Source organism: Garra rufa, chromosome 15, assembly GCF_049309525.1.
Source record: "Garra rufa chromosome 15, GarRuf1.0, whole genome shotgun sequence".
Lineage (NCBI taxonomy): Eukaryota > Metazoa > Chordata > Actinopteri > Cypriniformes > Cyprinidae > Garra > Garra rufa.
In genome coordinates, this window is record NC_133375.1 from 16,579,513 (window position 1) to 16,597,802 (window position 18,290).

General features: G+C 40.5%; 1 protein-coding gene across 1 annotated transcript in view; it reads left to right on the forward strand.

Annotated features, from left to right (window-relative positions):
* Positions 1–16,561, forward strand: part of LOC141287665 (serine/threonine-protein kinase WNK2-like) — a 77,102-nt gene extending 60,541 nt beyond the window's left edge. Inside the window, exons 27-30 of the mRNA XM_073819813.1 lie at positions 3,182–3,280; positions 9,208–9,252; positions 10,593–10,891; positions 13,791–16,561. Coding sequence (XP_073675914.1) covers positions 3,182–3,280; positions 9,208–9,252; positions 10,593–10,891; positions 13,791–14,132 — 785 coding nt within the window. The 3' untranslated portion in view covers positions 14,133–16,561. The remainder of the gene's footprint in view (positions 1–3,181; positions 3,281–9,207; positions 9,253–10,592; positions 10,892–13,790) is intronic.
* Positions 16,562–18,290: the final 1,729 nt, after the last annotated feature.

Here is an 18,290-nt window from a genome sequence, read left to right on the forward strand (position 1 = left end):
CTATGTTTTTTTTGTCACACATCTCACTCAGACGCATGGGATTATTGCCAACTTTCACAGTCTCTCATGTGCTGCCTAATGGCTCAGTTACATGACATGATCTCATGATCAGCATAGAAATTTTAAAGGAATGCATGATGCTCATACTGTGTCTGAAACATCATTCTTATGTATCAGTAGACATTTTCACCAATTTAGTTACTGCCAGTGTCTTTATTTAGTGAGCAAAAAAGCAATTAATCTGCTGTATTTTAAGGAGTTGGGCTATTGCTACAAATCTGTAATATGCATACTTTGTGCCAGAGATGTGAAAAAGCCCAAAAACATAAGGAAGATACTGAAGAACACTTGCTCAGGGATGCCATGTTGGGTTCAAGGTTCATGTCTAATTTACCGAGTTAAGCCTAATCAGAGCCTGGACTTTAACAACACTGGGAATGTGTACAGACCTAAATAGAGTCTGTCGAGTGTTTCCTTGACAAAATACTCTTCTTCAAAGTTTATTTTTAGACCCAGCCTCTGTCTGTGATCTAAAACAACCTTGCCAAAATCATCAGCACATATGCCCTGGGGTTGCTTTCTTCTATTTCAGTGCCTCTGTGTCAGCGTTCTGAAACTGCACTTTCTGATAGCAAAGATCAGTAATGTATGACTAGGATTGGAATCAAACCCCTGTTGGACAGCACTGGGAAAAATGGCGTGGACACTGGATTCCCATTGAGATGGACACACTTCATCTATAGCTTCTTTCTGTAACGGGGACTCCATTTCCTGCAAAACTATCAGAAACGCCAGGACACCTAACATTGTGGGGCATACTCCATTGAAATGAAGCAGGTGGGATGGTATACCGTCCCCATACAATTTTCTATGGAAGAGTTCTACAGATGTGAAAGAAGACTTTGGTTGACCATTTATATGTTAAGGCCCATATGAGTCTGTTGTCTGACAGTGCACAGGATAGTAATATAAGTGGCCTAGCATGCACCATGGGGGTAGCGCTTTTAGTTAGCGCATCGTTGTAAACGTGGTGTGACTCCTGTGCTTTGCTAGGAACTAGCAGAACACAGTCTCGAGGGCAGTGAGGATAAAAGCAATTATGCTTTAGCGGTTTGACACATTACTCCGAAGAGGGGCCCTTTGGCACCGAAGGTCAGGGAAGTCTCAGTTGTACTTACGTGAAACAAATTCACTGTTGAGCAAGGCCACTGACCCCAGTGCTTTTTAAAGAAGTCCACACTACCTGGCTGCTTCTCGGCTGCTCTTGAGGAAGCTGGAACAGTATCGTCTCAGAGGAGCCTCAGGCTCTTGAATCCGCAGGGAATCATTTGCTGAAAGCAGTAGGTTGCTTCTTTGCAGTCTGGAATTTAACATCGGCATTCACTGTGTCAGTGAAATGCCCAAACTAAGTAACGAGCATCCAGACAAATTCAATTTCACATGGATATCTGTGAGGTTGAACCACAGATGTCTCTTGGTTGCCTCCATCCCTGTCATAGAATGATGGATTTTGTGCGCCATATGCTTCTTGACTGACAGCAGAAGGTCTGGAAACCTTGGCTGCTTTGTAAGTTCAAGGCCCACCCAAAAGGCCATTTGACTGACAGATAAAGCAACCAATCATGTTTTGTTTTGTGCCGTGTCATGTTTGACGTGCATAGAAATGTCGCCACAATAACAGGAAAACTCTTATATTTTAAAGATTCTATGCCGTGGACTTATACATACATTTTTCCAATACTTTTGAAAATCCAGTGTTTAGTTGATCCTAAACATAATGGCTTTCTTCTTTTGTGAGGGGGTTTATCACCATGGAATTTTTGTTTCCAGGCGGAATGTTAAAGAACGCGACACATCTCCCAAAAAACCTGTATAATCAAACCAAACCGAAGACAACTTTGAAACTCCTGAAGTGTTTCCAGCTAAGTGCCTTATGCATCAGACGTTTAGCCAGTGTTCCATGGGCGTGATGTCTGAGGCTGAGACTATATGCTTCTTGACTTGTAGCACTAATTGGATTGTTAGATTTAGCTCATTGACAGTCTCTGAAGTCAAGCAAGCCATTTCGTCTGTATCCTGAAGAACATCAGTTTGGTACACCTGCCATACAATCACCATTGTATGCAATACCGCACCCACTTGACCAGTGGCCATATTATTGTTCAGACCTGGTGAAATAGGCTGCAGTATGCCACCACTTCAAAGATGGGGCTGAATATAGTGAGAGATATAAGTACCAAGCATTTCTTCAACATAGCCCTGCTCCATCATGTCAGAAATAGATTTTAGGTTGTAGTGTGAGAGGCAGACACACACTATGGCCGATCAAGAAGCATTTGTCTAACTTGGACTGCACTTCTGTCTGGGCTGCATCTGGCCTGCTTTAATTTATCCATGATGCATGTCACCGTTTCCCAAAGTTAAGAAAAAAGAGACAGTCCAGACTTGACCACTTTTGTTTTCCCCCTGGCCATGTCAGTTTGTCCAGTGCCAAACTCCCCAGAGTCTGAAGTGGAAGTACGAACAGCATCATCCCAAAGGAAAGGAATTTTATCAAAACCTCCTGGGATTGGACACAGTTCTTCAACTCCACTGGAGAAATACACTGCACAAAACAGGCCAGCCAAATTTTACATGGGCTTCAGACATACTTGGAGGGGTTTTTCTCTGGTAATGTCAGCTAGTAATGTGTTGTAACATTCTCGCCCTCACCCCAACTCTTTACTAGGGACTTTCTTGACAGGAAAAAAAGGTAATGCATCTACTAAAGTAAAATTAAATATTTACATCAGAAGACATGGATAATTTGGAGTAGTCTTCAAAACTAACACAATGGTGTGGTTACAAGTAAAACCAGCTAATCTTCTTGGAGTGAATGGTTAATAAATGGGTTTCATGTGTGAAAGTGTCTAGTGATGCATAAGAGGACTATGAGCTGTTTTGTTGATTCCAGAAGAGCATTCCCATTGTTAGAAACACACAGGCACATATACACACTTCCACATCTACATCAACCGCTGTTTTCTGAGACGCTTAACCAGTGTTGTGGTGTGTTGCTGATATGATGCTTGTTGATGGGGTACTGAACTGATCGCTGCCTGTGTCGGCTGTTACACCTGTCTCTCTCTCTTTCTCTTTCTCTTTCTCTCCCTCTCTCCCTCTTATATTCATTTCTCCACAGGCTGGACCGTTTACCACCAAACATCTGAGCGAATCACCTATAAATCTAGTAGCAAACCACGCACTAGATTCCTCAGTGGACCCGTGTCTATGTCCATCTGTTTGTATTTGTTCTACTTTTCTTCTATTACCCATAAGTCCCTTTCCCCAGTTTCTTTCTGCTCTTCTTTGGTGATTTTGCTTTGGATTTTCTGTACTGCATTTATGTCATGTTCACATCCAGTACACATCCACACCCTCATTCAGTGATCATCAGGCATTCTCAGCCATTACATCTCCATCTTCATGTCAGATGGCACTTTCCGTGAATACGGTACAAAGTAGGTTTTGAAACTTAAAGTAGCAAATATTCAGTGAGAGGAAGTGTGTAACATCATGAGGACAAACTAAATGTTAAAGAGCAGGTCATATGGTATTTTTTTTAAAGTGTCCTGATTATGTTTTGGAGGCCCCTACAACAGGTTTAAATGCATCTATGGCTGATGATACACAGGGCAACTTTTTTTAGCAATGTTGCTTGAGCACTTTCCCATTGACAATAGGTAACAAATTTCTATCTGAATAATTTAGATCAGTCGTCGGCTTTATATCTCACCTGGGTGCCCATTGACGGCAACATTTGCCAAAGTTGCCCGGCAACATTGCTCAAAAAGTTGCCCAGTGTATCATCAGCATAAGATCAGAAATTTGGTACAGAGAGGAATACTTGAGCAATCATTGACAAAGCATGCACCTTTACATAAAACAAAAATATAGTGCTCCAATCTGTTCATAAAATAAACTGTAAATTATCAAATTATCAGAAGTATTTCAGTAAGATAGTAATATAATGGTTTACCTGAAAACCTAAAGCTGCCCTTGGTATACATCACATTAGCACAAAACGTCTCAAGTTACGTATGTAACCATGATTCCCTGAGAAAGGGAACGAGACACTGTGTCCTCTAGTGCAGTGATTCTCAACTCCAGTCCTCGAGGCCCACTGCTCTGCACATTTTGTATGTCTCCTTTATTTAACACACCTGATTCAGATAATCAGCTCATTAGCAGAAAGATCCATGGCATGAACTGAACTGAGTGTGTCAGATTCAGAAACATACAAAATGTGCAGAGCAGTGGGCCCCGAGGACTGGAGTTGAGAATCACTGCTCTAGTGTGCGCTATGGTAAGCAGTATACCCACTCTGCCATGCTGAGGGGAGTGCATGCTATGTAAGGCGAGCAGTTAAGTACCAACTTCCTTCAGTTAAGGGAATTGCCCCTGGGACGTGGTTGTCAGTGACTTTATCCCCCTCGGCCTGCGCTGTTACCCAAAACTTACCTGTATGGGGTCAGAAAGCTGGACCTGGGGTGGAGCTCAAGGCTTGGAATCAAGGAGACTTCTTTAAGGGGATACGGCCTAGTACTTAGGATTATTTAGGCTTGCCTGTCATGCAGGGGCTACCACTGGCTCTGGGTCTGTTCCTTCAGGAACTGACTTGCAGAACAACGGTAGCAAACCTGTTCAGGGAAACATAGGTAGAGTGGGGCCCAGGTAGCCGGGGCTTTAAACCAACTCAAGAATGGGAACGAAGTCTAGCACTTAACCCATATCATACAGGATTTAGAAACCATTCTAGTAGGGGGATAGCCTAGAAGTGCCTCGACAAGTCCTAGGTAGCAGATGGTCAAGAGGTATCAGCAATGATACCTAAGTGGAGTTGGGCCCAAGGAGACCGGGGTTTTAAACCAACTCAAGAATAGGAACGAAGTCTAGTGCGTAACCCATACCATACAGGATTTTAGAAAGCATGCCATGCCCTATCAAAGAGGCCTGAGAAGTGAGAATCAACCCTTCACTCATAAGGCTGCATAGAAATAGCAGTGTCCCCTGCCCTTGGGCTGTATGGGGTGAGCTTCCGAGGGGAATAGTTATAACCAACCCAAGTGGACTATGCTCCGCCCTAGCCAGACCCGCAGAATCTGCAAGAACAAGAATGAGAAATGTTACTCGAGGGTTCCGCAAAACCCCTCACAATCAAGCACACTCCGCAAAAGAGATGACTACTAGTCCACTTAGAGGGCTTCGGGAGAGCCACTCAGTCCCACATGAGGAGAGCCCTCCCCCGAATAAATGTAAGAAATGGGGTGGAAGCTAGGAAGGGAGCCCCTCAGGGTCAGATTCTCAGTAAAGGAGGCATCTAGGGTCTGAGAGTCCAGTAGAGCTGCCCAGGGGCATTCCTGTGAAGAAAGACTTCCTGAAAGCTTACCTGGAAGGACTATGAGTCCTAAGGTTTAACAAGCTGTGATGGGGGATCTGGAGGCCAGGAGGTTCCACAGGGTACTCGCTGAGGACCTACCCTGAAAAGAGATAATGCACAACAGACAGGTCCCACATAACAGCAATAGCTAGACATAAAGACATCGATCGTACTTACCTATTGGGCTTCCCGCACATGATAGTCCGCAAAAGAGAGATTGTTTGAAAACCTACAGGTCCTTCTAAAAAAATTAGCATATTGTGATAAAGTTCATTATTTTCTGTAATGTACTGATAAACATTAGACTTTCATATATTTTAGATTCATTACACACAACTGAAGTAGTTCAAGCCTTTTATTTTTTTAATATTGATGATTTTGGCATACAGCTCATGAAAACCCAAATTTCCTATCTCAAAAAGTTAGCATATCATGAAAAGGTTCTCTAAACGAGCTATTAACCTAATCATCTGAATCAACTAATTAACTCTAAACACCTGCAAAAGATTCCTGAGGCTTTTAAAAACTCCCAGCCTGGTTCATTACTCAAAACCGCAATCATGGGTGAGACTGCCGACCTGACTGCTGTCCAGAAGGCCATCATTGACACCCTCAAGCAAGAGGGTAAGACACAGAAAGAAATTTCTGAACGAATAGGCTGTTCCCAGAGTGCTGTATCAAGGCACCTCAGTGGGAAGTCTGTGAGAAGGAAAAAGTGTGGCAGAAAACGCTGCACAACGAGAAGAGGTGACCGGACCCTGAGGAAGATTGTGGAGAAGGACCGATTCCAGACCTTGGGGGACCTGCGGAAGCAGTGGACTGAGTCTGGAGTAGAAACATCCAGAGCCACCGTGTACAGGCGCCAGGTCAAGCCACTTTTGAACCAGAAACAGCGGCAGAAGCGCCTGACCTGGGCTACAGAGAAGCAGCACTGGACTGTTGCTCAGTGGTCCAAAGTACTTTTTTCGGATGAAAGCAAATTTTGCATGTCATTCGAAAATCAAGGTGCCAGAGTCTGGAGGAAGACTGGGGAGAGGGAAATGCCAAAATGCCTGAAGTCCAGTGTCAAGTACCCACAGTCAGTGATGGTCTGGGGTGCCATGTCAGCTGCTGGTGTTGGTCCACTGTGTTTTATCAAGGGCAGGGTCAATGCAGCTAGCTATCAGGAGATTCTGGAGCACTTCATGCTTCCATCTGCTGAAAAGCTTTATGGAGATGAAGATTTCATTTTTCAGCACGACCTGGAACCTGCTCACAGTGCCAAAACCACTGGTAAATGGTTTACTGACCATGGTATTACTGTGCTCAATTGGCCTGCCAACTCTCCTGACCTGAACCCCATAGAGAATCTGTGGGATATTGTGAAGAGAAAGTTGAGAGATGCAAGACCCAACACTCTGGATGAGCTTAAGGCCGCTATCGAAGCATCCTGGGCCTCCATAACACCTCAGCAGTGCCACAGGCTGATTGCCTCCATGCCACGCCGCATTGAAGCAGTCATTTCTGCAAAAGGATTCCCGACCAAGTATTGAGTGCATAACTGAACATAATTATTTGAAGGTTTACTTTTTTTGTATTAAAAACACTTTTCTTTTATTGGTCGGATGAAATATGCTAATTTTTTGAGATAGGAATTTTGGGGTTTCATGAGCTGTCTGCCAAAATCATCAATATTAAAACAATAAAAGGCTTGAACTACTTCAGTTGTGTGTAATGAATCTAAAATATATGAAAGTCTAATGTTTATCAGTACATTACAGAAAATAATGAACTTTATCACAATATGCTAATTTTTTGAGAAGGACCTGTGTATGACCTGTTCTTTAACAGTCTACAGTTAAAATGCAGTTAAAAAATTCTAATAAATATAAAATAAAATGCATTGAATTAAAATGGCAACAGGGTTGCAGATTTCTTAAATTCTATATGAAGCAGTCACTCAGTAGGGTGCAAAGCTGCTACTTTGGGAGCAAATGTCGGTTTGTAGTTTTTAAATTCAAAGAAAATATTTATTTGATCATTTATTCTTTCGATAGCTTGTGCAGCAAGATTAAAAGGATAAGCTTGATAAATGTAGTCAAAACTACAAAAGAAAATGGATTATTTATCTTTCTTCCCTCCATACCATATGTAAAAAGGTCTAAATGATTACAAAATGATTAGAAATTGCTTTATCCCATGTATCAAGAACTTTTCATATACCAACGTGTACCGTGTTCGTGGAAAGAGCTGGATATCTCCTCATCTGGCCTTCAGTTTGTCTTCTGTACAAACGCTTTGTGCTGGGCTGTAGCTTTGACCGATAACATGAGCTGTCTTTTCTCAAACATGGCCATCCTCAACATGTAACTGAAAGCAGAGAGAGTGTGTGTGTGTGTGTGTGTGTGTGTGTGTGTGTGTGGATGTCTGCCAAAGCTTTTGTATCGTCTATATATCTGTGCCTTCTTTCCTTTTCATTCCACGTAAAATCCCAATGAGACGATGATTGACGTGCCGTCTCATGTTTGGAGTCAGAAGACGAGCATGCCAAGGGCACGGGCAGGTTGCTGCGGAGAACATCAGGGCTGTATTCTGAATTTTTTTTATCTCACGTCTTGTTCTCTGGCTGTCACCTGCATGATTATAATATGATGCTGTCCAAGAAACATATTATATTACCTCGTGTTTCTGTTACGGCTTCTAGGTGAGGGTTCATTTTGGACAAAAACATGAGTTTCCCCACCAGTGTGTCATAGCTATGATTAGGAAGCCTATATCTTTTTATACTTGGTCTCCTCCCTGTCAAAATTGATTTGGTCTGTATTCTAACCTTCATTGTGTGAAAAATCCTTCCCCTTTATAATTTCAAATTTAGCATGCAGCACTTTAATTGTACTCTTGTTTCAATAGTTTATATTCTTCAACTTTGTTTTATTTATGTTTTCCTATGTTTAAATGTTAGATGTTATTTGTACAGTATGACATTTTAAAGCTTAATGGAAATTCCGCCTACAATAGTCACTTGTAAATAACTCATGCTGTGCTTACTGAGATGGATAAAAAGTCTTTTTATGCATCCAGATGTTTGTTGTTGGTTTTAAATGGTGATGCTTTTGAAAGTGGAGGTTTAGGAGAAGATCAGTTTTAGTCTTACATGCTCACTATTTTCACAGACACATAAAATATGATGATGGATGACATTTTGAGCAGCAATTCTGTTATTTAGTCCTGGCTTAAACAGACCCCATGAAATCTAAATGAGTATGTTGTGGATTTTAGTCCATGTCTATTAGCTTCCTATATGGTTTATTGTCCAATTAATGGCTGGCTAAAATAAGAATGTCCCTTATTATAAAAAAAATCACAATAATATAGCAGAAATGAATGAATTGACAGCTGTCATTAGTGGTGATAATCGTGAGCTTTACTCTTAAATCTAGACTTTAACGACATAGTTGAAGATGATGGTCCCGCTTTCACTGCTTTTTTTTTTTTATCCATGTGACAAGCAGTCGTGTGTAATTTCATGATTTCATGGGGTTTTAAAAGTAGGACATTTAGTCAAATGAGTGTTGAAGTTTATTCAGAGTCCAAGCTTGAAGGTTGTCTGTACAAAAGGCCTTTTTTAGTTCATCACCTCACTCACCAACACCTCATGATATCACAGATGAAGCCTCCCTGCACCTGATTCTATATCTTTTCACTGATTGGTCGCTGTGTTCTCTTGTGCAGCAGCTTGTCCAATGGGCTGTGCCGTGTGCTTTTCCCCGCCCCCTAACGTCTCTGTCTATGCTGTTTTGCTCTTGTAGGGTCCACTCTGAAACGGCTATGTCTAGGGAAAGAGCGCAGCAGTAGTAACTATCCCACTCCTTTCTACTTCAGTCTAGTCCCTCTATCTTTTTTCTTTTTTTTTTGGCATTTTCAATTCTTTTGTTGGCATGAGCGATCACCTGTGTGATAAGTGCTTAAAGTTTGCAACAGCAGATTGTGAAATGTGCATCACCGTTTTGATTCTTTATATTCATTTGAATAAATTGTTGTTGTTGTTTTTTCTAGTGCATGGTGATATTTGTGTGATACAGTCAAGTGCTTATTGAAACATTATGATTTCTGTATTCCTGGTCATTTAAGTGCATATGTGTATGGGTGTTTGTTCTTTGTTTGGTTCTGTAATCATCATGCTGCTTGGTTTGAGGCTAGAAATAAGAAATGCACAAGTACACAAACGCAGATCTGATCAGATCCACCATCACATTTCAAGCATGTGCAAACTCCATGTTTGTTCTTGCGTTACTGTGCTAGGAACAAACCTCAAACTTGTTTAAATCTAGCTACATGAATAACACATGTTAAACTGACACAGTTTAACTTAATCTAACATGCTCAGCACGGCTGCCATTAAACTCTTACTCCATGACAGTAGTTGAGATGTAAGAAGAAAGAGTGTGTAGAAGATTGTAGATTTATTGATCCAACAGTGAAAATAGAATGCAAAGTTTACACTGACAATCTTTTATAATTGTAATTTATTACATGAAACATCTATTTCGACTACTGTGTGTGTGTGTGTGTATCACTGCACAGCACACACAGGCCAACCTTTCTACAGTTTGAATTAAAATTTGCATTGATTTGACTTTTTTTATGCCTTAACCATTTTATAAAAAAATGACTGAAGTCAGCTTTGTCTTTTTTTTTTTTTTTTTTTTTTTTTTAACGTGAGCATATTCAGTTTAAAACGATGTTTCTTACATTAGTCCAGCCCTCAGCATTCAGCTGAATTGTAATGCCATTCAAACACCAAGCTATTTTGTAAGTGGTTCTCAAAAGGTGAGACATCCACATACTCAACCTTACTTTTGGCATGAGCATGTTCAGTTGCCTCCCCAGTCACGAAATGCGTTTATTTATTGTTGAAAATAATTGTGACTTTTTAAATAATGAAATCTAATTGCAACCCCAAGTATGAATAATGAATCATTTAATAAAAATCATTATCAAAGTGAATGTTTACACCTCTAATAATGCATCTGTCCATTAGGGCTGGATTTGTATTAACCATGATATTAACCACAGTTTACTGCGTAATGCCACGAATGACATCAACAGTCAGTGAGCAGCAGATTGGTTACAGAGGACCTCTGAATGAATTCTCTGAGTTGTTGTTTGAGGTGTTTCTTGATCTCTTTCTCAGGGTCTCATAGTGCTGGTGCTGCCCATGTGACTTCAGCGTCCAATCAGAACCTGCCTCCCGCAGCCATGCCCGCGTCATCCTCTCGGCCGATCACGGCTCTCGTTCAGGCACAAGCAAACAACAGCAACAACAAAAGTGGTACATTCACCGATGACCTACACAAGCTGGTTGATGATTGGGCAAAAGAAACTCTTGCCTCTGCCCCTCAGCTCCGCCCCCCTGTGTGTCAGATCAGACCGCAGAGATCTCATCAGACCTTCCAGACCAACCCTACTGCGATGGCCAGAGTCCCCAATCAGGTACTTTTGTGCTGTTTGTCCTCCAGAACCTCAACAAATCAATATTTTGATCAAAAATCAAGGAAATTGGGGTATGGTGCCTTGCTCAAGGGTCTCACCTCAGTCATGAAGTATTGAAGGTGGAAGAGAGCGCTGTACATTCACTCCCCCCACCTACAATCCCTGATGGTACCGAGACTTGAACTTCCAAGTCCAATTCTGTAACCATTAGGCCATGACTGATCCCACTGCTGTAAAGCCCAGGTATACGAAGTCAGCGGGTTCATTCCGTGTCAACTCAACCAGAGGCCCCCCGGCTCAATTTTTTTTCTGAAGATAGACGTATAGTGATGAAAGGTAAAATATTAAATGCCATGGATGAATCTATTTTGTAGAGGGAGGTCAAAATGGCCGTTTTCACTTGAGATTCAGAGTCTAGTTACAGAGGGGTAAAAATGGCTTCAGAAAGATAGCAGCATCGTTATCTTATCTTTGCACAGAGATTGGTATTTGTGTTAGTAAAATCTGTTGACTTTAGCAATCTTTGTTGCATTATGTGCCAATGATGACCATTCAAAAATAGGGAAACAGCACTTTTCAAGTTTTTTTTCTCCAAAGTTTGCATGCGTGTAACTCAACAAGTATTAAAGATATTTTAATGCCCTTTTAGATATTGTGTCTTAACAAACTTTCATTTTGGCATCTTCAATTTTAAGGCCCTATATGGTAGGGGTGGGAATCTTTAGGCACTTCACGATCCGATTCCGATTCCAAAACGATTCTTGATCTACATTTTTTCCCCAACTAATTCTTCTGCTGTTCAAATACAACTTTAGAATTTTAAAAACATGTAAAATTGCAGTTTCTATGCTTTTTGTTTATTGAAATCTCTGTAAAAGTAGGTGTGTCAATCTTCACTGGTTTCAAGATTCAATTTAATTACTGTTTTAATTATCAACTAAATATCACAATGGGCAGGGGCGCCGCAAAGGGGGGGTACGTTAGGACGATTCTAAGGGCCTATGCCCTTTAGGGGCCCCCAGAGATCTGCTTTGGTGTGGAAGGGGGGGCCCAAATATTTTGTCATAGGGCCCAAAATTGCGAGAAACACCCTCAAACGAAATCAATAGCACCCTCACTTAAAGCTGTAATAATGTTATTTTATTGCAGATTTAGATAACAATCCAGTGCATAATCGTTAAAAAAACGATTTATTTTTCTGCTGTAAGCATTAACAATGCCCTACCATATTGTAACGCATCAAAGCAGTCAATTAGAGCGTTGCATTTCAGCCCCGGCCGACTGGCCCTCTTTTTACACCTCTAGTTGCTGGGCTTCAGGCCAATTTTCACGTCAAAGTTCAGAGGCGGGCGGGCACCGGTTTATCTGTTTTTGGTTTCTCCTTATTTTAATATTTTAGACATCCATAAATTATGGTGAAGAAAAAAATGCCGCGCTGGTGGAAACAACAGGAGACATCACTTTTGCTTTCACTTTCGAGACCGTTACAGACGGCAGCGCAGCTGGAACAGATCCGCGCTCAAGCACACAATATGCTGAAAATTGCCACAAAGATAAATAAATAACACTGAATGTGTCGGGCCGGAAAGAGTAAAGCTTATTTAAATTATATATTAATAAACTAGTGTATTCTGAGTCAGCGTAACAAAAATCCTTTTTGGACGCGCCTTTAGAGAGAAATGTATCTTTACGGATTACATAATGAGAGAGTTTTTGTTTTCTATTTGTTTTATTTCGTTAAGTAATAATGTAAAACTATTTTATACGTTTTGTTAAGTGCACACAAATAAAAGTACGCTACACCCTTTACAGTACCGAATGATGTATTACTCTTACCTTTGTGAGCAAAAATGACAGATCATTTTAAATTGCTTCCACTGAAAAAAATGCACTGGCGCCCATGTCCTGCGTCTTTAGCTTCCACTCTCTGCACAAACTATTGGATATGCGCCTAATACCGCACATTTATATAGGTTTAACGTTTAAACTAACATTGTTTTATACTTGAACTATTTTATATCTATAGATTTTAGGCAAATCATGATGATTTGAGTAGGCAAACTGATCAAACAGACAGTCTAACGCTGGGCGCTGTTCGTTAAAAATAATAAAAATACAATAAAAAAACAACTTATATTTACGAACAAATATGCTCCAAACGTTTTTTCTAAATTAACTTAACTAATTATAATCAATTTGCCATTACATACCAAACTTAAGTATTTTGATTTTAAAATCTGGCTCAGGACGCGCGACATCAGTGGTAGACCGGCTCCAGAATTAAATCCCTGAGGCTGCTTTCACATTTATATTTTTGCCCCGTACATTACTTTGATATCACTTTGTTAGTCACTGCTATTTCGAGAACGAATCCAGCATAAATATTCAGATGTAATTCCCTAAACATGGCAGCGTGTATGTGTCCGAAAAAAGACAGTTTCATACAAATTCTGAATGGACTGTAGTCTGGAAAGTGTAGGCTACAATACGCGGTCCCTTTATTATCATCACTAAAAGCACTGAATTTATAGAGATCTCACAAAATTCCATTATAATAATCAATAAAGCTTTCTAAACTACACAATGAGTCTTGTATTTATCGCGCCATCCCCCTCCTACCCCCTAATGTCGCCTATGGGTATAAGTTTAGAGCACCCTCATTAATTTAGGAAGCACCCTCAGTGATTAAGTTCTGGAACCGGGCCTGATTATACATGTCTATCTTTCTTCAGAAAAAATATTAGCAAAATGACCCAGTGGTCTTTTAAATATTCCAGACTAAAGTGAGAGTGTCATGTCACAGTTGGGAACGCAACACTGTGCTTGTCCAGTTAGAAGCCTTTGCCTTCAAGCTTCATTCACATCTTTTTACTACCATTTTTGTCTCTTTATTTCCTAGATAAGGGGCTCAATCCCTCAGGCAGCTGTGAAGTTCCATCTACCATTGTCGTGTCCACTGTCCGCAGCTCTAGGTCCCATAATGCCTCATGGCATCACCAACACCCCATCACCCATCCTCCAGCGGGGCGGGTACTTGATGCCCACCGCCCCCTTTGCTGGGATGATGCCAGCCCCGGTGTATCCAAACCAGTGGTCCGGTTTGCCCAGTCCAGTAGGAATGTTTGCCACGGCCGGTTTGGTCCCGTATCCAGCCATGGCCGGCCCAGCACTGCAGACTTTTCCTCTGGTGGTAAAAAGCCCAGACACCCCGATGTGCCCCAGCAAAGCCAGGACTGCGTAAGAGTGCTGTCCTGCGCTCCAAACACTGCAACAGACACAGTTTTTTGCATGAGGCTAATCAATGTATACTTGCAGAAGGATAATCATGCGAACTCAACACAACTGAATACAGACACGAACGGGCATCTTCTTCTGGATGAACAAATCGCGCACTAGTTTGCAGAGCAGTGGGAGTTCCTACAATCTCTGAGATGTCTGTGTGCTTTAGATTGCTGTTGGACACATCTGTACAAAACCTTTGAGCCTGTAAATATGAGGTGTGTGTGTGTGTGTGTGTGTGTGTGTGTGTGAGAGAAAGTAAGCATGAGGAGTGTGTTTATCTGTCAGAACAGTCCTGTGGGCACTGCTTGCGCTTTCGTTTGTTTTTTTGAAGACCTTTTAACTCTTTGAATCTGTGTTAGAGAGGGTTTGGTTGAGAGTGCTGCCGGACCATGGCCTTCAATTCTACTGCCATAAAGTATCATTTTATAATAATTTTCTGCATAATTCAACATTAAGTGACTAACCTGTGGTAGCATGAGCAGGCAGCTCTTAGAGCTGTAGACGTATTTTATAAAACGCAAGCAGAATAAATGTAGACATTCTTATGATGATATATGAAAGAATTGAAATGGAAGCTGCTTGTGTTTTATACGTAAAAGAGGCCAAGTGCTCAGTTATCAGCATTGATTACAGAAATATCAGTCCTGCTAGTGTTTAAAATGTTTATATATATACAGCACTTTTGAGTGGCTTTCATTGGCTGTTTACAGAAATATCCAGCATTTTAGACCACAGGACAAAATCCCTACATGAAAATGAACAATTCAGGACGATGTAGTGCCTTGATCAGTCATCGGTTTTCCCTCTAAACGTGTGAATTATTTCTAAGGAAAAGCCATTCCTCTGTGGTTTAGCGTGATTTTCCTTCTTTTCCTAATGCAATAGTTTTTTAATAATCTTTTTTGAGTCATGTTGTGGTTTACAGATTTCCCCTTTGTTGAAGCGAGTTTGCAATCAATAAATTCAACATAATTTTACGTTTCTGTGCAGATTGATAGATGAATGCAGTTCCAGTTGTTGATGCTTGGGTTTCTAGACGCTGTACTGCATTTCTAAGCAATACTGCACTACCTTACTGTTCTACAGCTGTACTAAGCACAGAGGAAGTGAACACATTGTTTACATTACGATGATGTGATTTTCAATGCATGCCATCGAAGCGTCGCAGATACTAAAATCCAGAATTAAGAGCTGCGATCTAAATGTATTAAGAAGCATTTTATGAGCTTTATGCAGAAACCCAAAGTGCACCACCTTCTCTCTTTAGAGCGTAACACAGGGACTGAATGGTGGCTGACTTTGGAGTCAGTGTTGTGTGAACTCGAGTGCAACCGCAGTGAAAGCGTGTTGACATTAGATGCATGCGAATCAACCTCCCTGTTATGTGCAGCATAACCCACAACTATAATGTGAAAGCTAGCCAGACTTGGCACAGAGCAAATCTACTTTTCATTCAGTAACTATTTTGTCAAATCTGTCATTTTTATTTGCTTTGAATAGCGGCTGAGTTTTTTTTTTATTTTTATTTTTATTTTTTTCTTCTTCTTCCATTGGCTCTATTGTGAGCTCTTGCACAGTGTCAGTGATGTTGAATATTTTAATTTTTTTAGGAGGGCAGTGCAATTGTTAGTTGTAATTCATATTTATTATTTTGTTGTTGTTTCATAAAAGTGATCCAACATGGGAGAAAATGCAAGCAATTGAATACTAGCTTGCACAAATACACATGTACAAATTGTATGTTTTTTCGAAACCTACATCCCAGTGTGTACTCTACAGTTTTATGTTTCTAAGATTTCATCGTTTGTCATGTAATAGTCAGGTTTACATTTCTGAGCCAGAAACCTGTTTTCTTCCTGAATTCTTCCATAATTTATCAGAATTTTTTTTTTTTTACTTTAACATTTTCAACGGTGTGTATAAAAGGCTGCGACCTACATAACTGCCAAACTGTAAATTGTACAGTCCTCTTGTATTTATTTTACCAGTGCTTTTGATGCATCGTCTATCCTTTAATGTTTCATTCCATCCATTCCTTTTGATTTGTATATTTGTACAGGATGTTCAGTCAGAATGATCTGCTTCAGGAGAAATGTTTCCAGTATGAAGGGGTTTGTGATATTCTGTTCTTGCTGTTTAATGCTAAAATCTCTGGCAATAATTACTTTACTTTGCCATGTTAGTGACTTGCCGATCTGATGTGGCATTTAATAGGTTATGGACTTCTTTCCATTATTTTGTTCCTGCATTGGCACTCTGTGAATGGTTGCTTATGATGCACACCCTTCAACCAATTACTTTACTCCGCTCAGATCCAAAATGCACTCACAACACAAAGACTGTGTACAAGTTTAATTAAAGAATAAATAAATATTTTGTGCTTAATAACCACTGTGTGCTTGTCATTTTCCATAGGCATAGTCAGTGATATATTATCTTTATTTTTTCCTCTTCAGTCATGGTTGTAAAATTCTTCATGATGTTTGTGAATTTGTTTATATATAGGTCTCTAATTGGTTGAAATTTGTGGCAGTGAAGGAAGAAGTGCCCCTCTGTCTGAGTCTCTCCTGTCTTGCAGTGAGCACACACTCTTTGCTCTCTGGGTAAGCAGCTCTTTTTGGGTCTGCCGGTCTCGATGGCTAGACGGTGCTCACTGAGCCTGTACTTGGTCAGGATTTGTCTCTGCATTGTTTCTCTAATACTCTGAAGATATTCTTCCAATTCATAATTTGATTTTATAGTTCGATATAATTGTAATTTAAGTTTCTTGATCCGAATGTTCCAGATATACAGTCGTGGCCAAAAGTTTTGAGAATTAAATACTGGAAATTGGAAAAGTTGCTGCTTAAGTTTTTATAATAGCAATTTGCATTTAGTCCATAATGTTATGAAGAGTGATCAGATGAATTGCATAGTCCTTCTTTGCCATGAAAATTAACTTAATCCTGAAAAAAACTTTCCACTGCATTGTTAAGAAGGCTTCAGGGCGTCCAAGAAAGTCCAGCAAGCGCCAGGATCATCTCCTAAAGAGGATTGAGCTGCGGGATCGGAGTGCCACCAGTGCAGAGCTTGCTCAGGAATGGCAGCAGGCAGGTGTGAGCGCATCTGAACACACAGTGAGGACAAGACTTTTGGAAGATGGCCTGGTGTCAAGAAGAGCAGCAAAGAAGCCACTTCTGTCCAAAAAAAAACATCAGGGACAGATTGATCTTCTGCAAAAAGTATGGCGAATGGACTGCTGAGGACTGGGGCAAAGTCATATTCTCCGATGAAGCCTCTTTCCGATTGTTTGGGGCATCTGGAAAAAGGCTTGTCCGGAGAAGAAAAGGTGAGCGCTACCATCAGTCCTGTGTCATGCCAACAGTAAAGCATCCTGAGACCATTCATGTGTGGGGTTGCTTCTCATCCAAGGGAGTGGGCTCACTCACAATTTTGCAAATACTGACTCTTTGCATAAATGTCATGTAATTGTCGATAAAAGCCTTTGAAACGTATGAAGTGCTTGTAATTATATTTCAGTACATCACAGAAACAACTGAAAAAAAGATCTAAAAGCAGTTTAGCAGCAAACTTTGTGAAAACTAATATTTGTGTCATTCTCAAAACTTTTGGCCAAGACTGTACAGTGACTTCATTCCCCCCCAAAAATCCCCAAATATTTAAACCCTCCTTTACTCCAAAGTAGCCCATCAGGAAGATTAAACTTTTCTCTCACTCCATTTCCACACAGTATAGCTTCACTTTTGCCCCAGTTTACTTTTGCAGAGGATAAAATTTTAAAATCATCAAGTAAATTCTTTAAAATGTCTATGTCTTTTTGATTACTAATCATTAAAATCACATCGTCTGCATAAGCTGACTTATCTCTTATCTGTTGTAATAGGGGCTCTAATGCTATTGCATATAGCATTCCTGACAGTGAACACCCCTGCCTAACACCTCTTTCAACTTTAAAAGGAGTGCATAAGCCACCGTTCACCTTTAGGACACTCTCAACATCAGTATACAGTAGTTTAATCAAGTTCACAAAATTCTTGGAAAAACCAAATGCTGCTAACGTTTTCCAAAGGTATTTATGCTCCACTCGGTCGAAAGCTTTTTCTTGATCTAGAGAGAT